Source organism: Macrobrachium nipponense, chromosome 21 (assembly GCF_015104395.2).
Source record: "Macrobrachium nipponense isolate FS-2020 chromosome 21, ASM1510439v2, whole genome shotgun sequence".
In the NCBI taxonomy this organism is placed as follows: Eukaryota; Metazoa; Arthropoda; class Malacostraca; order Decapoda; family Palaemonidae; genus Macrobrachium; species Macrobrachium nipponense.
Genome location: NC_087212.1, coordinates 22,152,414 through 22,175,724, shown reverse-complemented (window position 1 = coordinate 22,175,724; position 23,311 = coordinate 22,152,414). Strand labels below are relative to the sequence as shown.

At 39.3% G+C, this 23,311-nt stretch overlaps 1 protein-coding gene across 5 annotated transcripts; it reads left to right on the top strand.

Moving 5' to 3' along the window:
• The first annotated feature begins 531 nt into the window (after nt 1-531).
• On the top strand, nt 532-21,154 carry LOC135197834 (SET domain-containing protein SmydA-8-like). 5 transcript variants are annotated; one of them, XM_064224988.1, is made up of 6 exons: nt 561-1,369; nt 6,016-7,381; nt 8,035-8,209; nt 19,803-19,898; nt 20,028-20,116; nt 20,661-21,154. In XM_064224988.1, the coding sequence occupies exons 2-6, from the start codon at nt 6,089-6,091 to the stop codon at nt 20,772-20,774; spliced, it is 1,767 nt and encodes a 588-aa protein (XP_064081058.1). In that variant the 5' UTR covers nt 561-1,369; nt 6,016-6,088; the 3' UTR covers nt 20,775-21,154. The 5 variants fall into 5 exon arrangements, with proteins under 5 accessions (XP_064081059.1, XP_064081058.1, XP_064081057.1 ...); XM_064224987.1 differs by lacking the exon at nt 561-1,369 and adding an exon at nt 1,373-1,440; XM_064224986.1 differs by lacking the exon at nt 561-1,369 and adding an exon at nt 3,712-3,858 and having other exon boundaries at nt 6,016-7,372.
• The last annotated feature ends 2,157 nt before the right edge of the window (nt 21,155-23,311 follow it).

The following is a 23,311-nucleotide window of genomic DNA, read 5'->3' as shown; positions in this document are numbered from 1 at the left end:
ATTCTATGTGATGGTTTGCAATGACAAAAAAGTTCTAAATTATACTACACACTATATATATATATATATATATATATATGTGTGTGTGTGTGTATGTATGTATGAATGTATGTACATGTACATATATTAGTCAGAAATTCTTTTTGCGTTGCAAACTACAGCATAGAATTCATTCTTAAGTTAATACAAGCAACTAAATCAGCCCCATATATATATATATATATATATATATATATATATATATAATCTATATATATATATATTATATATATATATAAATTATATATATATATATATATATCAGTAAATTTGTAAAAGTGGGGGGTGGGGGGGAGCTTGAGTGTTTGCATTATGATTTTACGAGGGGGACAGGATGACCAGTTTTAAGTAACCGGAAGTGGACATATGGGAACTTTATTGATAATCGATCACTGAATTTGATGGAGCAGCCTACCAGTGCTCTCTCTCTCTCTCTCTCTCTCTCTCTCTCTCTCTCTCTCCTCTCTCTCTCTGAAGAGGGATTTTTCACTGGAATGGCATCCCTTATTCGGACCCAGAGTTCCACTCCCCCTGCCCCAATGCCCTTTCCCGTAGGGGGGTATTTCCGTCAGTGGACCTCATGTGGTGCACTGTAGGCATTACTTCAGGTTCTTTGCAGCGTGCCTTCGACCCCTAGCTGCAACCACTTTCTTTCCTTTTACTGTACCTCATATACTCTTTCTTCATCTTACTTTCCACCCTCTCCTAACACTATTCATATTGCAACTCCGAGGTTTACCTCCTGTTACACCTTTCAAACCTTTTACTGTCAATTTCCATATCACCGCTGAATAACCTCATTGGTCCCAATGTTTGTCCTTTGGCCTAAATTCTGTATTCAACTCGACCCAGTGCCCTTTTCCCCGTTATGCCGGACCACAAATGTGCATCCCGGACATGTCTCTCTCTCCGTGCCCTCACAGAAAGCGTTTTCTGCCCTCATGCGGGGGAGTGGAGCATTATCCCATCTCAGTTCACTTCCGGACGCGCCAGAATTAAACTAAGAAGCCTCCCTCTCTCCCTCCTTCCCCTCGGGTCGTTAAAACCCATTCATTCCATCTTACTCCAAGTTCTGACGTCTAAGGCCATCACTCGCTTTCCTCGCTCCCTCGCCGTCTAGTCAGAGATCTATAGGTCTAGGCTCCCTCTCCCTCTCCATCCTCAACGAGTCCCCCACATGTCTGTCTGTAGCGACACGAGCGCGTTCTTGCGACCCCCAATGTCTCATCTCCCCTCTGTGTGCCCCACGACAGCTTCTATCTAGGCGACCAGATGGGACAACCCTATATATAACTCTCAGGCGACGAACGCACTCACTAGCAGTACCCAGGTAAAAATTCTCTCGGGCTGTGTCATTCAGTGTGGGTGTGGCTGAGTGTGTGTCTGGTATATTGTTTGGAGGTGAGTTCTCTTCACTTCAGACGTCATATTCTCCTTATCTCTCAGTATTTCGGCTTGGTTTAGCATTTTGGCAGGTTTCTGGTGCATTCATCGTGTTATGTAGAGCTGAGGAAAGTATTATACAGACAAAAAATATGTATATATATATGTATATATACATATACAAATATATTAATATATATATATATATAGATATATATATATATATATATTATATATATATAAATGGAAATGTTAGCAGGATAATTTTTCTATTTGTTAGTAACAGTAACAAAAATGGTGTAGCAAATTAAGAATGACTTGAAATTACAGCTATAAATCTTATGTAAAAAAAATAACATGTATAATGCTTTCCAATGGCAATACTAATGCTTAAAAACTGGTGTAAACTCAAGTATTAGATTGTCTTGAAGTTAGGATATAGCATAAGAATAAACGGACCAGGTTGACATCTTTAGGTTTTCAGTTTTACCTGGTGCAAGGCCCTTGCTGCCTCTGAACCCTTTTCCTCTCGAGATGCAGATTCTTTTTGCCTGTGAATGCTTGGCGGTGTTAAATTCACGGATGTATGGTTGGGAAGTTAATTTAGGTTAAGCTCCCCAACTGCATTTGGGCATTCCTACCGTAGGCGTCCCAAATAGTGCTTGGAAGTTGCCATGAAAAGGAATTAGGGATTGAGTGCTATTTTGTAATGTCTGCGTTCACTGTCATTTTTTTTCCTGTTTTGTTCCCTACTGCTTTCTCGGCAACTATTCAAGAATTGAACAAGTGACCACCAGCTCGACGCTATGCCAGTGGGAGAGGACGGAATTGCCTAAAGTCTAGACTTAGTGGCGAACAGTGAGATTGGTCAAACTGCTTGGTATTTTTTTTTTTCATTTTGTTTACACGCCGATGAACGGATAGAGTGAGGAGGAACTATAACTGGTTACCGCACCGAAGAAAATTTCCCGGTGTGAGATGATAGTAAAGCCTATGGTACATTACGTATAGCTTACGTATGCTGCCTTTGAGGGTATTAATTGTTCTCGTTATATGTTTATGCATAAATTTATTATTCCTTGATTTAGGCGCATGCACAGGTCGACACTGTATCTAGTATTTTAAAAAGTCCGTATTTGCTTATTTCTTGATTATAAAGAAAAATTCTCTTCACAAAAATGAAAAGTAAAATAAATTATGACCGTCAACAATGAATTTTAAAGACAATCACTTTATTTTGACAGACTTCAGTAGATAAGATATGAGAATTAACAATGAATACCTTTAAACGCAAGAAAAATTTTCTCGTCTGCATCCCAAATAACCATACCGTCTCAGAAAGTTTACCGACGTTGCTTAGATCTTTACCCAATGCAACATCTTCGATCGTTAAATATAGTAAAACGAAAAATTCTTTACAGATCTAAAAGTGCTTGTGTTGAAATTAGGTATATGAGCTATAGGTCTAAGCATAATTACCGTATGCTCAGTGTTCCTAGCTTTTTTCAGTGTTCTTACAGACAAAACAAAGAAATAAATAAAATCCTGCTAAATTCGCATACGTATGTCCTTCACTGTAGTTTTGTTCCCCTCCCCGGCATTCACGTTTGTGTAAGTGGCCATAGAATTAGTCTAAGGCCTTGTCTGGCGTCTAAAGGATTGCAATTGGTACACTATAGGAGAGAGAGAGAGAGAAAGTGACCTTTTCTACGTAAGCTTCCCTCCCGATCAAAATCTATGTCCTGGTTCAGTGAATCAACGTCGTCTCACTTCACCTGCTGCCAATTATCGCGCCTGCATGGCTGCCATTGTAAATACTATTAGTTTGTTGTTGCTGCCCTCTCGGTATTTTTTATTTATTTAATTATTTATTTATATTTTGTCACAGTAGTGACTGCTTCCGCTCTGCTCCCGTGCGGAGTTTATTTGCACCCTTACTGAATATCGCTTTTAAAATTAGTTATTATTGCTGTGATTAGTATTTGATTAAACTTGATCGTACGCTTGCTATCACTTTAATATACTGCTACTTGTTTAGTTGTCACTTCGCTAAGTCTTACTACTTTTCACCTTTCCGTTACCAGTGTTAATTAGTAAAACTTATGTTCAGATGTTCCATCACTACTTGATTGATTCTGTCACTGCTGCTCTTCTTGTGCTTCAGCTGTTGATCGTATTAATGTTACATAAACCGTCACTATTAATGTTTCTTCATCTACTCCTAATACTTTTATTTCACTTTTATTTCTGCTTTTATTACTGTTTGTTTCTTTGTTGCTTGAACTAAAGCTCCTGTTGCTGATGCTCCTTCTGCCGCAACTTCTGCTTCAACTCCCACTGCTAAGAAGTCGCCTTGCACGTAGCAATGGTAAAGGTATACAGAATCAAGATATTCTCTTTCGCCTTCAAAAAGAAGAAGAAGAGAGCGAGGATCAGGTATACTAAACTGGTTTAAGCAGGTTCATTTGTTCTGTCCAGGACCTGCAAAAGGGAATTTTACAGATGAGTAGCGCAGAGAAAGCGACATGCCTGTCTATTTTTTTATGTTTATTTAATTTTGTTTTTACTCATTTTAAGACCCAAACGAGCGAAACAATTTAGTCAGTAGATTTGGAAGGTTATCTTCTTTAGAGCTTTTGTACGTAGTGTGCAGTTTTATATTGGTTATCATAAGGAAGCATAATTAATTAACATCTTGCTTACTTCGTATAGTTCAGTCCTTCCCTGTTCACTGTAAGTTATGTGTAATGATATCCAAAACATTTGACTGACTACCAGGAAGACGCTGCTGAGTTATTCAAGTCTGTACACTCATCTTTGAAGGATCGGGGCGTATTATAGTGACTTGAAATGACCATATTACCATAAGTACATTTAGCTTTCTTAAATGTTTAGCGAATTAGATTAAATAGTTTGACTTGAGTACTTAAATGGATAACATTTATTCATACATTGGTCCGGTTAAAGATTTACATATATCGCAATGGATAAAATTCGTACATTAACATGATGGGAGAATTGGATTGTAATAAATAACATTTATACATTAGCACGGTTAAAGATTTGTAGTATATTGTATCACATTTATTCATTCATTAGCAAAATTGAAGATTTTAATTGCAATGTTTAACATACATACGTACATTAGCACGGTTAAAGATTTATATAACATTTATCCATACAATAGCAAAGTTAGAGATTTAATTGTAATGCATAACGCTTATTCATACATTAGCACGGTTCAAGATTTGTACTGTATAATATTTGTTCATACATTAGCAAAGTCAGAGATTTTGATTGTAATGTATAAAGTTTATTCATGCATTAGCATAGTTAAAAGTGTGTATTGTAATGATTAATTTTTACATTTATATATATTAGTACGATTAAAGATTTGTATTGTAATGGATAACATTTATTCAATTATTAGCGAGACGCAAAGCAAACACCATTTTTCTCCAAATGTCACAAGGTTCATCAGTCATCACGCAGAGACTCGGCGCTTCCTGCTTGCTTTTAACTTTCATATGAAACGTACCTACATTTATTCAGTAAAGGATTGGTACACACGCTTACGTATTTATTCATATACTACACCTCTGTAATTAGCGCCTCAGTGGCGTGGTCTGTATGGTGTTGACGTGCCGCCTCGGTAGCCGCGAGTTCGATTCTCGGGCATACCATTGAGGCGTGAGGTATGTGTATTTTTGGTGATAGAAGCTCACTCTCGACGTGGTTCGGAAGTCACGTAAAGCCATTGGTCCCGTTGCTGAATAACCACTGGTTCCACGCAACGTAAAAACACCATAAACACACAAACTACTGTAATTCATATGCATTGAGTAACAGGACAGTTTGACGAACTGTAACAGGATGCCAGAAAACTTCCAATCATTCATTCATTCATTGACGAACTGTAATACGCTGCTTTTGGAATATTTCTTAGATGTTTCAGATTTGCGTTGTTTATGGATTACAAAAAATCCTTGCATGCATTTCATTGAATGGTTTCAAAACTTATGACCGCTCTGAAACGAAGGAAGTGTTTGCCGTAAGATTTCTTCTTTTAAATAGCAAGATTCTAGTATAAAAACAAAATCGAATTTGCTGAGGAAAAAGGCGCCTACAAACGCAACGATACGAATTAAGAAGTGTAGATTATACCTAAATGAAGTTTATTGTCATGTCGCAAAAATGTTCCTGAGAAAGGTGTATGCTAACACTTAAATGAGGAAGAGTACTTTTAACTATATATATCAAACAATTATTTTCAATTATATGCCGAATGATCATTATTTTTTTGTCTATATATATATATATATATATATATATATATATATATATATATATATATATATATATATATGTATAACAGAATCACGAAAGTTAGGAACATGATATATATATATATATATATATATATATAATATATATATATATATATATATATATATAGATATATATATATTATAGTATATATAATGACAAATTGCAATGATCATTCGGCATTTAAATGAAAAAATTTGTTTGATAAATGTATATGTATGTATAGTATAATGAAACGTCACTAAATAATTTTTTCCTTTTGACTAGGTCAACGACCTCTCACCGGGAGATCAGACCCTGTCACGAAAAACGGCCGAGTTCCTTCGTCGAATGGCTAGTGATGATGGCTTCCTTTAACGATGTTGGATCCGTACCCGATGCTTCTGGAAACAGGTCGATGGAAAACCATGCTACCTGCAATAATATTGCCATTTTCCAAAGATATTTGATACAGAAGTTGTTGCATCATAACCCGTGGTGGCTAAAGGACGCGCCGGAATGGTGTAGGGACAAGAGAATTCCAAACGAGACTATGGCTGTGAAAGCAGCTGAATTCTCAAAGAGTATTCAGGAATTCATGCAAGCACCTGATACCGTAGATTGTCCCATGGATATATCAGTGAGTGAAACCTTTGGAAGGCATCTGGTAGCGACGAGGGACATCCTTCCGGGAGAACTGCTTTTAATAGAGCCACCTGTAGTCTTGACTGTTAGGCCAAGGTCGCCGCCATACTGCACCTTGTGCTTTAAAAGAGCCGAGCAATTCACGTGTCCTTCCTGCGGCTTCTTCCTCTGCGGCCCCGAGTGCATGACGGACGAACACAAAGACGAGTGCTTGCTTCTACAGCGTTTCGGGTTTGCCGAAGCAGAGAGAGAGAAACTGCAAGACGAAAGGCTTCTGTGGGATCGCTTGTCAGCCATGCCTCCGGAACAGCAAGAACAAGCTCGGGTCCTTCTGAAGCAAGCGCAAGAATCTTCTCTCTTACAGAGGCGATTCAACATTTTGCAACAGTACACCGTAGTGCCTTTGATAAAGACTCTTGTCATGATGAATCGCAGCGAACTGTTACGTGATGTGACATTGACCTTGCAGGGGAATTGCACTGAAAATTCGCAGCGATATAGAATTAACCAGCGATCCATTGTTGATGTTGCTTTAAACAAACTGCAAGTCCCCATCGATAAATCGTTAGGACACCAGATATGCTCCATCTGGGACACAAATGGCTTTGAGGTTCCGCTGATATGGGGCACTCGTGTTCATGGCCTGTATCCATTTGCTTCTCTGCTGACTCACAATTGTCGTTCCAATACCCAGCAGTGGTTTACAAATTATGGAGGTCTGGCACTTCGAGCCGTTGACCACATACGAATGGGTGAAATTCTGACCACGTGTTATACTGACCCCCAATGGGCCACTATGCTTCGTCAAGATCACCTTAGGGTCTCCAAACAATTCACCTGTACCTGTAGAAGGTGTAAAGACAGAACCGAATTTGGAACATTCCTAGGGTCACCTTTGTGTTCGAGTTGTCCGGGGCTAATGGTATCCTCAGATCCTACGGATCCTAAGGCTCACTGGTTTTGTAATAAAGGATGCTCGCAGACAGCAACTGCAGGGGAGGTATCAAGAGTGAATATTTTCTTGTATTTCTTTATGAACGAATTATTTTAGATTTAGACTATTGGACTGAGAACTTAAAGATAAGGCATTATTTTGTATTATGGGAAACCTGAAAGGATTACGAGCTCCTTTGTCATTTCAGTGTTGCAAAAGTCAAGTCAAAGCACAGTTGAATACATGATTTTATAAAGTAATGGCTCCTAGTTGTCCTAAAAATATAAATCAACTATTTTTCCCTGACGTCACATTTCATTGAGTTAATATGCATATTTTAAAGACTCTTCATGATGTTCCTTTATTATAATAATGACTTCATTGAGACAGATGAGAGATGTCAGTTTTAAAGCAACAGAGGGGAAAAACTAACTAATATCAAGAACGGAATACTATAGTCTCGTTTGTTATCAAGTTTTTTTATATATACAGTATCACATTTTATAATGTGTTCTTACCACCAAGTTTTTTTTTCTTTCTCGTCCCTCTCTTTGATTTCTCTTCTACAGAATTCAGCCTCCCCCATTCTTGTATTGCTTTGAAGTACACAAAGAAAAACTAGTATATCAAGTACAATACGTATTTTTGATCGTTTCATAATTTAGTTGCAGATGTAACCACAACTGTCATTGATGACCTCAACTCAGATCAGTTGCAATCTCTGGCAGGTGGCAAGCGTGGGGTCAAGCATAGCGACTGATTTGAAGGGACTGGACCCAACTGACATCCGGGCCATTGATGGTCTCGCTGACAGGCTGCAAAAGAAGGTGCACCCAACACACCACGTCCTGTTCCAGTTGCACGTCTCCAACCTGAGAAACCTGGCCTCCAGGGATGTTTCTGGTGAGTGGCTATCAAGACTTTGATTTAGCCCTGCCTCGAAAACTTTGACTTTAGTTAAATTCCGTGCAGCTAATGAGCCGCTAATTTTCCTACAGCAGTGTGACTAAATGAAACTCCTCGGATTTCAGAATGATTTGTGATTTATTTATTTATTTATTTATTTATTTATTGTTATTTCGCTATACGTAACCTATTGGTTGACATCGACATCTTACAGAGGTGATGAACTGTGATGAATACTTTGGTTTTCGTTTGTTTAAACGATCGAGAAAGTGCAGGACCATTTCATACCTTCAGTTATTTAGGTTTCAGTTATTTGTTATTTTAGAGGTGAAATACGAATAGTGATTTAAAAGACACATCTAAAGTAAAATGGGCAAGGAGCGCACAAGTGCAGAAACGTTTACTTTCTGACCAAACTTACAGATTAGCTTCGGATTTTGTCTCTTTCCCGTTCCCCATACTCGGCATATTACACAGACATTCGTGTCTCTCAGACATTTTTCTTTCTCTGGGCCCCTTGAGTGCAAGTTATTGACTGACAGAATGCTCTAGTCTCCTGTAGGGTGTCGCAGCGTCCCTTCAGCCCCCTCGCTGCACCCACTTTTTACCTTTTACTTTACCTCCATTCCCGCTTCCTTCCTCCAGGCTTACCGTCCACTCTCTAACTCCCACTTTTCAGTGTCTTGACTGCTAAATGGCCGAAAAATGCCTCATTGCTTGGGTTATTATTATTATCATCATCATCATCATCTTTGAAAAACTCTATCGCGAGAGTATATAATATAATATTCTAAAGGGCCCCAGGGAAGGCTTTGAAAGCTTTTTGTAAAGTTTTAAAAATTATACACGGACTTGCAACACTTTTTATTATAATGGACCCTTTAGAACATTATTATTATTATTATTATTATTATTATTATTATTATTATTATTATTATTATTATTATTATTATTATTATTTTGCTCTATCACAGTCCTCCAATTCGACTGGGTGGTATTTATAGTGTGGGGTTCCGGGTTGCATCCTGCCTCCTTAGGAGTCCATCACTTTTCTTACTATGTGCGCCGTTTCTAGGATCACACTCTTCTGCATGAGTCCTGGAGCTACTTCAGCCTCTAGTTTTTCTAGATTCCTTTTCAGGGATCTTGGGATCGTGCCTAGTGCTCCTATGATTATGGGTACAATTTCCACTGGCATATCCCATATCCTTCTTATTTCTATTTTCAGATCTTGATACTTATCCATTTTTTCCCTCTCTTTCTCTTCAACTCTGGTGTCCCATGGTATTGCGACGTCAATGAGTGATACTTTCTTCTTGACTTTGTCAATCAACGTCACGTCTGGTCTATTTGCACGTATCACCCTATCTGTTCTGATACCATAGTCCCAGAGGATCTTATTACTGCAAGGTAGCTGATGTTTCTTGCACAGGCTCCAGTGGAGGGCTTTTGCCACTGAATCATGCCTCTTTTTGTACTGGTTCTGTGCAAGTGCTGGGCATTCGCTTGCTATGTGGTTTATGGTTTCATTTTTCGTATTGTACTTCCTACATATGGGAGAGATGTTATTTCCGTCTATCGTTCTTTGAACATACTATCAGATCTTGTGCCGCTGTTATCATTTCTTCAGTTTCCTTCTTTAGCTCTCCCCTCTGTAGCCATTGCCATGTGTCATCGCTGCCTAGTTCTTTAGTCTGTCTCATGTATTGTCCGTGCATTGGTTTGTTGTGCCAGTCCTCTGTTCTGTTTGTCATTCTCCTGTCTCTGTATATTTCTGGGTCTTCGTCTACTTTTATTAGTCCTTCTTCCCATGCACTTTTTAGCCACTCGTCTTCACTGGTTTTCAGATATTGCCCCAGTGCTCTGTTCTTGATGTTGACGCAGTCCTCTATACTTAGTAGTCCTCTCCCTCCTTCCTTTCGTGTTATGTATAGTCTGTCCGTATTTGGTTTTCAGATATTGCCCCAGTGCTCTGTTCTCGATGTTGACACAGTCCTCTATACTTAGTAGTCCTCTCCCTCCTTCCTTTCGTGTTATGTATAGTCTGTCCGTATTTGCTCTTGGGTGTAGTGCTTTGTGTATTGTCATATGTTTCCTGGTTTTCTGATCTATGCTGCGGAGTTCTGCTTTCGTCCATTCCACTATTCCTGCGCTATATCTGATTACTGGCACTGCCCATGTGTTTATGGCTTTTATCATATTTCCGGCGTTGAGTTTTGACTTGAGTATCGCCTTGAGTCTCTGCATATATTCTTTCCTGATCGTGTCCTTCATCTCTTGGTGTTTTATATCCCCTCCTTCCATTTTTGTATGTAGACTAGGGCGCATTTTTCTATTCCAAACTCCATCCTGATGTCCCCAGATACAATCCTTACAGTCTGGATTAGGGTATCTATTTCCTTGATGCTCTTACCATACAGCTTGATGTCGTCCATGAACATCAGATGGTTGATTCTGTTGCCTCTTTTCTTGAGTTGGTACCCGGCATCCATCTTCTGTAGTACTTTTGTCATGGGAATCATGGCTACTACGAAGAGTAGTGGGGACAGTGAGTCGCCCTGGAAGATCCTTCTCCTGATATTAACCTCTGCTAGTCTTATTCCCGAGCTTGTAAGTATTGTATTCCAGTTGCACATTGTATTTGTGAGGAAGCTGATGGTGTTTTCCTCTGCCCCATCTATTTTCAGGCATTCTATTAGCCATGTGTGTGGTATCATGTCGAAGGCTTTCTTATAGTCTATCCATGCCATGCTTAGGTTGGTTTTCCTTCTCCTACTGTTCCTCATTACTATTTTGTCTATCAGGAGCTGGTCTTTTGTGCCCCTACACTTCCTTCTGCAGCCTTTCTGTTGGTGGGAGATGGTGTTTGTCTCCTCTAGGTACTTGTATAGCCTTTCACTGATGATACCTGTTAGTAACTTCCACATTATTGGTAGGCAGGTGATATGCCCGTAGTTACTGGCTATATTTCCCTTACTCTTGTCTTTTTGTACTAAGGATGTTCTTCCTGTGGTCATCCATTTGGGTGCTTGGTGATTTGAGATACAATGCTGGAGTTGTGCTATTCGTGGGTGTAAGGCCTTGACGTTTTTGAGCCAGTATCCATGGACTTCATCGGGACCTGGGGCTTTCCAGTTTGGCATTTTCTTTAGTTAATGTTGGACTGTGTCTGTCGTGATCTCTGTGAATCTTTGTTTTATTCTCCCTGTTTCTTATTCCTTGACTTCCTGGAGCCATGTTGCATGTTTGTTGTGTGATACCGGATTGCTCCATATGTTTTCCCAGTCTTTTACTTGGTTCGGCTTCAGGAATTTCTTGGTGGTTGTCTTCCCCTCTTAGTTGGCTGTATAGTCTTTTCTGGTTGGTTCCGAATAGTTTGTTCTGTTGGTATCCCTTATTCCTGTTCATGTACCGTTGGATCTTATGTGCTTTGGCCTTAAGCCTCTGTTTTACATCTTCTATTGTATTGTTTAGTCCCCTCTCTTGTACTTTGTATTTCTCGTTGAGTTCCTCCCTTGTTTTCTTGCTTCTTAGCCTTTTTTCTGCCATCTCTTTCAGTTTACTCAAGTCAGATCTCATCACCATGATTTGCTTTTCCAAGGAGGTTGCTGTTTAGGTTTCTGTTGGGTTGATTGTGCTGGTGGTGTTGGTGTTCGAATCCCCATCAGTTCTGCTACTAATCTTGCTCCTGCTGATGCCAAGTTATTTGTTTCTGTGATACTGGTGGTGTGTATTATACCCATTATTTCATTGACCTCACTTGTTTTCTCCCTTAATTTCTTGGTGTTTTAGGCTTTTATGGAGATGATCTTTGTTCTCTCTGTATCTGGCTCCATCCATTGTGTAATCTTTTCTACCCATTCCGTCCTCTCTGGTACTTCGTCGGTGTTTCTTCGTGTGTCGTTTTGATACCTCATCATCCCTGTCGTCTTCTGTGGCATCGTCTCTCAGTTCGTCTTCATGTAATTCGTTGTCGTGTGACATTTTCCTTTCCAGTTCTTCTCTTTCTGTTGGGGAGAGCCAGTTCTTTTTCTTTATGTTCCTTACTTGGTCTGCCAGCCTCTGCTTTGTTTGGGGGGTGTTATTCCTCTCATTCCAGATGTTGACCAACTTTCTTCTATATCCTCTCTCCGTCGGGTTGCTTCTGATGTAGCATCTCCATATTTCCTTATTTTCTTCTCTTGTCCATTTCTTCCTTTGGCTTGCTTCTGTAGCTCCAATCTCAGGCTGTTGGTTACTGTCGTTGTGGTGGTCAGTTGCTGGATGATGACCTCCAAGTACCTGACCATCTTCCCCTTCAATTGGGTTGAATACCTGGCTGCCGGACAAAGCTCCTCTGTTGCCAGAGGTTCCATTTACGTCGTTGTCGTTTATTCCTTCATTTTTTAACATCATTGCTGAGTTTTGCTATTTAACCCATAGCTGGACCCTACCCCATCAGGGATAGGTACTCATTTATAGCTGAGTAGACTGAGGAAATTATGGTAAAGATCCTTTCCCAAGGAATCAACGCCGAGGAGAGCGGTCACCCATCCAACAACTGACCAGCCATAATGTTGCTTAACCAGTCCATTGACGACCTAACCCACTCTGCCACGGCGCCACATATATTAACTGATATATTATTATTATTATTATTATTGTTAAAAAGGATGGCAGAATTAAGCGAGTTGATTTTATATATTGTTTTTTCTATTTTCCTTACAATTCGATTCTCAGGCTCAGCGATGTTTCTGAGTAACTGGCCAATATTCATATTGGGAATTTTCAAAAAATTGTAAATGCTGAAGGAATCTTTTATCAGAACAGGATATCAGGTCCAGGTCAAGCGGGGGTCGTCGTCTGTGCCTGTATTATTCCGTAAGCGTAGTTCAGTTCGGGCCAGAGTCGTCTTTGGTTTAAGGGCTGGTGTTGGTGCTGGTATAGCTGGTATTACGTGACGTTTCGACCTTCTCGTAGGTCATCTTCGTACGAGTCGGTTGAAGAGACTGTGGCAAGAAAGTTTGCGGAACGGTATTTATAGCGGCACGGACCTAGAGTTGCATTCTCATTGGTCGGGCCGGTCTTGGGCGAAGCCGTGGATCTCGCCTCGAAGGTCTCGGGGATTCTCTCGTGCGAGCGCCACAGTAGTGTGCCTGGGGATGAACGTCAGGAATTCCGTCTGTGGCAGGAATTGTATCATCCTGTGGGGGCTCCTGATTATCTGGCATCGTCGGGGGGTCGCTCGCTGCTCTCCGGGCGGTGGTGGGAAGGAGAAACGTTTCTTGAGTTATATTTAAGTTTGGTTTCTCCTTACCTATATGAAGGGCTTCTAGGAGGCGCAGACGTCGGGGATCTGTTGTCTGATCTATTATTATGATATTAGGGATAATATCATTTCTTTTTATACGTTTGTTATGAGCAGTCCTGGCGTGGTTGAATATGGCTCCTTCTTGGGTGTGGCAGCAGATTCGCTTGGAGAAACGCATGGAGGTCATACCGAACTATTTGCCGAGGCATCCTCGGACGGGGCATGTGTAACGGTAGACCACACTCGTCTTCTTCAAGGGACCCTGCAGGGGCGCCGAAGGATTGTTTTTCATCACCAGGCTGCTCGTCTTCTTCGTTTTATAATATATAATTATTTTAATATTTCTATATGGGTACCGTCGAAGAGAGGGTCTTCCAGATTTCCAAGAAACCGAGGATGTACGTGCGCTACATTGATGACACCTTCGTCTGCGCCGACTCCCAGGATGAGATAGAGCAGCTGCGACGTGCATTCCACGACCACAGCTGCCTCACGTTCACGATTGAACATTGCCAAGATCGCTGCCTCCCCTTCCTTGACGTCCTTGTCGAACAGCGAGATTCCGAATTCAGCACGAGGGTGTACACGAAGCCGACGAACCTGGGAATGTGCATGAACGGTGAGAGTGAGTGCCCTGAGAGGTATAAGCGTTCCACCATCAGCGCCTTCGTCAGGAGGGCCCTCTCACACTGCTCCTCCTGGAATGACACACACAGTGAGTTGGAGCGCGCCGCCCAGGTCCTCGTCGACAACGGACACACCAATCGTGCTGTTGATGAGTCAATAAGGAAAAGTATGGATGCCTGGTACCACCAGGAACCCCGCCCCAACGTTGCAGAGCCCATCAAGCTTTTCTACAAGGGGCACTTCCACCGGAGGTACAAGGAGGACGAACAAGCCCTCAAAAAGATCATCGAGGAAAATGTCAGCCCCGCCACCCCAGACAGAAATATTAAAATAATTATATATTATAAAACGAAGAAGACGAGCAGCCTGGTGATGAGAAACAATCCTTCGGCGCCCCTGCAGGATCCCTTGAAGAAGACGAGTATGGTCTACCGTTACACATGCCCCGTCCGAGGATGCCTCGGCAAATAGTTCGGTATGACCTCCATGCGTTTCTCCAAGCGAATCTGCTGCCACACCCAAGAAGGAGCCATATTCAACCACGCCAGGACTGCTCATAACAAACGTATAAAAAGAAATGATATTATCCCTAATATCATAATAATAGATCAGAACAGATCCCCGACGTCTGCGCCTCCTAGAAGCCCTTCATATAGGTAAGGAGAAACCAAACTTAAATATAACTCAAGAAACGTTTCTCCTTCCCACCACCGCCCGGAGAGCAGCGAGCGACCCCCCGACGATGCCAGATAATCAGGAGCCCCCACAGGATGATACAATTCCTGCCACAGACGGAATTCCTGACGTTCATCCCCAGGCACACTACTGTGGCGCTCGCACGAGAGAATCCCCGAGACCTTCGAGGCGAGATCCACGGCTTCGCCCAAGACCGGCCCGACCAATGAGAATGCAACTCTAGGTCCGTGCCGCTATAAATACCGTTCCGCAAACTTTCTTGCCACAGTCTCTTCAACCGACTCGTCCGAAGATGACCTACGAGAAGGTCGAAACGTCACGTAATACCAGCTATACCAGCACCAACACCAGACCTTAAACCAAAGACGACCCTGGCCCGAACTGAACTACGCTTACGGAATAATACCGGCACTGACGACGACCCCCGCTTGACCTGGACCTGATATCCTGTTCTAATAAAAGATTCCTTCAGCATTTACAATTTTTTGAAAATTCCCAATATGAATATTGGCCAGTTACTCAGAAACATCGCTGAGCCTGAGAAGCGAATTGTAAGGAAAATAGAAAAACAATATATAAAATCAACTCGCTTAAATCTGCCATCCTTTTTAACAGTATTTCCCTAAAAGAGGGTCTTCTACCAAAATATTATTATTATTATTATTATTATTATTATTATTAGATACTCATAGTAGCATGAGTCTTCCAATGGAGAAACAATCCACAGTTATGTAAATGTATACATATATTAAATATAAAACTGCAAGGATAGCTTTCCGGAATCTGTTCGGTTCCTTTTTCAATCTGACACGTTGATGTAGCACTCCTACCAAGTAAACGTAGAATCAAAATAAGACTTGTTTATGAATTGTGGAACCGGTCGTCAAGCACAGACCAGGCAATGCCGTCGTTTTCTGATGAAAGCCCCACCAGTCGTCTGGAACGGCTAATTGGTCATTACCGAATGCGGTCGTTTTCATGGTCTTCAACAGCATACGAGGCGCCGGCAGCTTCGGTAGTAACCGAGTTACCTGAACGGGAGAAAGAGAGGCAACCGCTACATTAGATGTGGCTAAAGAGACAACACTATCATAATGGTCTTTATTCTTGAAACCTTTAATATATTTCTTGGAAATAAGATTATTTGTGAATTTATCTTCCTGTGTGAAAGATTCATTGCCTTCAATAGATAAACCACTATCTATCGCCGCACCCTCCACTAGTCTTCTTATGCCCACATCTTTACTTTAGATTCTTCCTAATTTATTAAGTGGTCGACCTTAAGATTGTGATTAACTAACATTGTTTTCCGCATTCAACTGGTATCCTCTTTTGTGTTTCCCAATTCTCGTGGGCAACCCTCTACCATTGCAGTTTTAGGGTCGATCACTGCATAAATTGGGAAGAATCTAAAGTCATTTTTAGAAGTAAAGATGTTGGCATAAGAAGACTAGTGGAGGGTGCGGCGAAGGATAGTGATATATCTATGGAAGGCAGTAAATCTTTCACACAGGAAGATAAATTCACCAATAATCTTATTTCCAAGAAATATATTAAAGGTTTCAAGAATAAAGACCATTATGATAGTGTTGTCTCTTTAGCCACATCTAATGCTGCGGTTGCCTCTCTTTCTCCCGTTCAGGCAACTCAGCTGCCGGCGCCTCCTATGCTGTTGAAGACCACGAAAACGACCGCATTGCGCAAGGGCCAATTAGGCGTTCCAGACGACTGGCGGGGCTTTCATCAGAAAACGACCGGTTCCAGTTCCACAATTCATAAACAAGTCGCTTGCTTCGAACCGAACAGATTCCCGAAAGCTATCCTTACACTTAAATTCAATATATTTACCTTTACATAACTATGGATTTGTTTCATTGTTATTATTATTATTTTGGTCTATCACAGTCCTCCAATTCGACTGGGTGGTATTTATAGTGTGGGGTTCCGGGTTGCATCTTGCCTCCTTACTATGTGCGCCGTTTCTACGATCACACTCTTCTGCATGAGTCCTGGAGCTACTTCGGCCTCTAGTTTTTCCAGATTCTAGAAACGGCGCACATAGTATAGAAAGTAATGGACTCCTAAGGAGGCAGGATGCAACTCGGAACCCCACGCTATAAATATCACTCAGTCGGAGGACTGTGATAGACAAAAAAAAAAAGATAATAATAATAATATTATTATTAAGAATGTCAATAGTGAATGTGAAATATCTCTGTTGAAGTACAACTTATGAAAAATCGATGGTCCAAGTCCTAACTGCAACCACTAACTGCATTAAACAAGTAATTCTCCAGTCTTGGGGTCTAGGGAGAGACATTGCCACTTTCCGTACCATTAGAGAAAGTTGTGGTATAGATTTGTGTAGTTCTAAGTATTTTTAATTTAACCAATTTTACAAGATAATATTTTAATTAGCTAATTATTTATAAAAGGAATTTTGTATACAGTTAGGTATATTTATTTTAGAAATTTATTATACCTCAGACATCGATGACTTTGGTCATGATATATATCAGTCAATCAATCAATCATACTATATATTTACAATCTTATTCTATTAACATCAACTCTTCTCCAAATCAGAGCATTTTTGTCAACTGCAAATAAGACTCTTGCCGATATTTTAGGTGAAGGTGCTCAGGCAGAGCAAATTATGACATTTTTAAAAAATATTGTTTTTTTTACGAATTGTAATTTTCTTTTAATTGTTTTAGGTTTCTTGTTTGGTTTTTATGAATGATTGATTTGTATGTTAGATCGGTTGTGTGTATGTTTGTTTGTGTGACACTGACTTTTTTTTTTATTCTTAAGATATATATGCGCTGAATGGCCCCTCGGCTCCGGCGCTTGGCTATGTGCCAAAAATTTTATAACCTAATCTAATCTAATTTTTGTCAACTTATTCCAAGGCATCTCTCGTCAAGTTTTAGAACTGGTTAGAAGAACATTTGTAACCCATAATATGCGCTTTGTTTAACTTTCAGCCTTGAAATGTTTGTAAGCTCTTCAACAAGAAATGTCGGAGAGATTTCTAAAAACCCTTGAAATGTTAGTAAGTTCATCAACAAGAAATTGTCAGAGAGGTTTCTAAAATACAGCGGTTTAAACATCTATAACTTGTGGACCCAAATTTTTTTTAGAAAGCACCCTGTTATTTGTCCACTTTTTATCATCAGTCCAAATCATACCACCGCCTTGTATTGCTTCCTTATGAAATAAGACACTGGAAAATATTACGTCACGTTCCTCGGGATTCAGTAAAGTGTGGTTTTTTGCTTGTGAAGCTTATGTCGGAGTACAGTCATGAATATTTCTATGTGGCTGCTGTGGCGACCGGGAAAGGATGAACTCTGTACTGTATACCAAATGTAACAGATGATGTCACAAGAGATGCCCAGTGTTATAAGATATGGAAATATAGCGCGAGTAAGAGATTTTCGATGGCCAAAATGCATGAGAAGAATAAATGTAGAAGGGGGGATGAGGAAAATCATGTTGTGGGAGATTGACAGGTCTAAGAAGAGGTAGAACCTGAGTTACCTTTACAACAGAGAGGACTTTAGGGCAAGGATTGAAATTGCAATAGGGAGATTAGTAGTTCAGTCTGGATAACATCTCACTAGAGAGATAGCAAAGACGCGATGGGTACATAGTGCCGGTATTAGTCTATGCAACAGAAACGTTGACACTCGCTAAGAAAATGGAGGAGATTTTGAGAAAACGTGACCATATAATGTTGAGATTCATGGCCCTTGTGCAACAGAAAGACTGTATTACGCATGTGGAAATGGTTGGGAGAATTGTTCATGGGTTGAAAAATAGACTTGAGATCCTAAAACTGGAGAAGATTTTGTACATGTGGTGAAAAGGGGTGAGGAACAGTATGTTAAAAAAACAAAGATAAGTACTACATATTGGAGTAGCAGGATAAAGGCCTGCAGCAAGAGAGGCATAGGTGGCGATCTGTACCAGGTGGGAGTTCAGACAGAAAGTTCACCGGAGAGTGCAGAGGATCTATTTCACTCCTAACCTCATAAAGGAAAAACTGAACAGTTTTAGATGGTGTAAATGACTTTTCAAAACTAAATCTATGTTAACACAATGCTTTTTATTTTATGGTGAAAACTTAAGGTATTATTTTGTAAGAAGTAGTTCCATTTGAAGCCAAATTAATTATTATTATTATTAACTATTGACGTGGGCACAAATTGTCTTGGGATCAGACAAGAAATCAACTTACCCAACAAGCATCCATGTTACAGAATGCCATCTTTGAGAGAAGACAAAATCTTCGCTAAGAGAAGTAAACAGAGCTTGAAATGAATGCAGCGACACCTAGCAACAGGTGAATAGATCGACAGAACACCCCTGAACTGAAAACGGATAAGACATAACCTCTGGTACTGTCGGTGTGATCTCATGATTCCTCAAAAGTCTGGGAATGGTGCCATGTAGATGATGAAGTCTCGCCACTTACAGAGCGACTTGCGTCTGAATAAAACTTTTGGGGAAATGATACCAAAGTATTTTTTATGAGTTTTAGTCATGATTAGTTGTTGTTATTGTCATGAAATAGAAATTTACCTCCGCAAATTTGGTCAGATTTGGCTTATTGGTGCCATTTCGTTTCACTCGGAAACCCACAATCTCTCTCTCTCTCTCTCTCTCTCTCTCTCTCTCTCTCTCTCTCTCTCTCTCTCTCTCTCTCTCTCTCTCTCTCTCTCTCATATGTAGTATGTGAACTTTTTAGCTGTCTTTCTGAATGTGGTATGTATAGTTGCAATGGTATGTAAGTATCACATGTTTACATACATAAGAACAAACGTAAAAAAAGTATTTTTACAAAGAAAAGCACGCCATTCTGGCACTGTATTTCGGAATCTTTTCATAATACAGAGAATCACCTTCTCTTAGGGATCCTGCCATGTATCCACCGAAGTAGATATTACGATCAGGTGCAATTTCCTTTTACAGAACTGTCGGAAGAAGAACTGGTTCACCTGTCTAATATGGCAGCGATTGTGATGGACGTTGTGAGGCGGATTGAAGCTCCATTTGCACGCCTCAGAAGTAAGATTTGCAAAGGACTTGTGATTAATGTCTATACAAACATCCAAACGGTATTTACAAATGTGATTCTGCAATATAATTTGCTGAAAGTGTCTGTTACTCTAACAGATTGTTGATATTTCCTTTCAGTTCGGATGGCTCGGGAGGATATACGGCTGCGCCTCGAATCTCTGAAACGATACAGAAAATGTAATCCCAAAATAAAAGAACAGCTGCAGGTTGGTATGAAGTCCATATCAGTACATTAGTTTACTTTAGAAAATTAAATTAACTGGGACCGTCATAGACAGTTTAGTTTAAACTAGTTATATCGGTTATATTTGTGCTTAGTATTTACTATCAGTATTTCGAGTTGATAAAATTTACAATGGTTTACTAAGATTTGGAGGTTCGTCTGATATCTTGTATTCTACAGACAATTCAGCCGTATCGTGGAACAAGAGCAGGTTACTCATAACCTATAATTTGTGCACGAGAGGTTTTTTCAGTTAAATTTCAAAGGTTTGTTACGAAAAATGCATCCATCTTAGTAATATATATCACTGATCTTTGCAGCATTTTCTACAATAGCTGATGCGTCTTTAACTGTTGCTCATTTTAAGATTTTAGCGGTGCATTGGCAGTTGCTGTACAGTATCTCATTTAAACTGAAATTCAAGTTGCTATTCAAGGTAGATCCTTTATATGCATTCTGTTTATATCTTAGTAGCTTCACTAACATTCCATTTTGCTTTCTGAACTTCTTTATTTATTCCTGTGCAGGCACTTGCCTCACAGGTGCAGGACTGCGACTTTGTGCTTGGATGGGACGAGCGTGTGCCGAACTTTAAACCAGTGGTGCAGGAATACCAGAACCTCTTGAACGATGCTCTATGAAGATCGTTGGTGCCGTGGTTGTTCCGGCTCCTATCCTGTCGCTTCGTCAGATATACTAGAATAGTATAGAGGGTTTTTAATATTTGTTGATTTCAATAAGAGAATATGCATAGTGAGAGTTGCTTCTGTGACTTTGGCTTTGTTAGACTTAGTAATTTGGTAGATTTTTTTATAATCGCTTAATCCAATAAATTCAAAGAGACACCTTTATTTTTATTAATTTTATGTATGGGAAGATCAAGGCCAATATAGTACCTTGGGGAAGATGTACTCTAGTCTTTGCGTAATGTTACAGTTTTTGTCTTGTCTTATAAAAGTCGGGATATGTGTATGATTTTGTATTGCAAGCTTGATTGCCTGATAAAGTGTCGTTTTGGAAATTGTTTTATTGGGCTTTCATGCAGTAGCGAAAACCTATTTACCATCTTTTCTTTTTCTATTTATTGCCAAAAAAACTTTATGACAGGTATGCTTGAATTCTATCAGTGATTTTAAGTTTCATGCTTATAGCTCGCTACGGCCATGATGTTTGGTTCCGAACATTTTCTCCGATTGGTTGTTAGGCAAGAATTCTTAGTGTTGTCGTGTCTTACAATACTTCGGTTCTCTGTATCGCTTAGATAACAGCTTACACAGTGAGGATAAGGAGGAGGGTGATATTTCTGATAGAAATAACGTGCGAATTCAGCGGGTTCTGGAAAACTTCCGGTGTTACTTTTGACTCATGTGTTTTGTGACAAACACTCTTGGATTTTATCTATTAACTAATCTCATCATTGTGAAATATATTTTTCATAAGTGATTATGATTCTAGTTGATAATTTATTACTCACAAACAAAGATCACCGATATGTCTGATGAATTCAGGGCAAGTTTTGAACATTGATCGCACTCGTAATACAACTCTTAATTACTTATATATATATATATATATATATATATATATATATATATATATATATATATATATATATATATATATATATAGTGTGTATGTATATATATATATATATATATATATATATATATATATATATATATATATATATATATATATATATATATATATATATATATATATATTATATAGATATACATATATATAGTATATATATATATTATTATATATATATATATATATATATATATATATATATATATAGAGAGAGAGAGAGAGAGAGAGAGAGAGAGAGAGAGAGAGAGAGAGAGAGAGAGAGAGCCTCACGCGATGGAAAAGGCGGATAAGGCTCCTTTGTTACTTAATGACTTTCAGGTGTGATGGTCGTATTGTTACTTTCACAAAAGCTTTTGTGGCTATAAATATGTAGGGGCCTTGATGATATTACAATGGGAGTGGTGGCGGGACCGAGAGTTTAAAAAAAAATTAAATAAAACGTCAGGAACTAATTGGTCAAGACGATGAGTGAACTGAATTGGTGGAGTGGGCAGGAGATAAGGAAACTGTAATCGAATAATTTCATATTCTGTCCGAATATGAAATTGCCCTAGTTCAGTCTGTCTATCACTAGACGAGCGCTTGATGTATGGCTGGTCGTGGATACGTTGAACGTCGAACTTTTTTTATATATACAACCAAGGTCCTTTAAATTTAAAGGGCCTTATATACAACTGTTGAAACTGTCAGCTGTTATCAGTCAAGTGCCGAGCTCTGCAGTACAACGCACGTGTTTTTTCTTGTTGCTGATACCAACGTCAAATACAGATAAACTTATCACTGTTATGAGAAAGGTGATTTAAAAAGGTTTTAAGAAATATCTAGTTTCGGGGACACTTTTCAGTAGTAAGCAATATCTTACAGCTTACTAAAGAATTGGCAAGATGGATTTCATAGCCGAAGTTTTACCCCTACTTTTGCAACAGCAGCGAGCTCTTTTTTTGGGAAATACTATAATCTATGGGAAGCGTAACGAAGCCGTCACTACCAGTTCATACGTATATTATATACTTGTATATATCTCGTGTATATATATATATATATATATATATATATATATATATATATATATATATATATGTATATATATATATATATATATATATATATATATATATATATATATATATATATATATATATATATATAATCCACTTAAGAAAACGAGTGGAAACTGGGAACTTGAACAAGAACGCGTTCATTCGTGCTGCATTGGATATACACAGTCTAATATATATATATAACACACACACACACACACACATATATATATATATATATATATATATATATATATATATATATATATATATATAGTAACTCCAAAAAACAAATTCACTGGGTAAAACTTATTACTACTATAGAGTATCTTAAATATAAGGAAGGTTTCAAAAAGCAAGTGTTATGTTTCCAAGCTTTCAAATGCCAGTCTACCATCGTCAAGGAACCAAATGAAGAAGAAAAAAACACGTATATGAACCGATATATTTGTTTTCCCAAGATGGTCAACGGCTTCTTTTCCTAATCCAGGCCCGTGACCTTGGTGTTGGGTCGTCTCGTCCCGCATGTGACCGTAACAGCA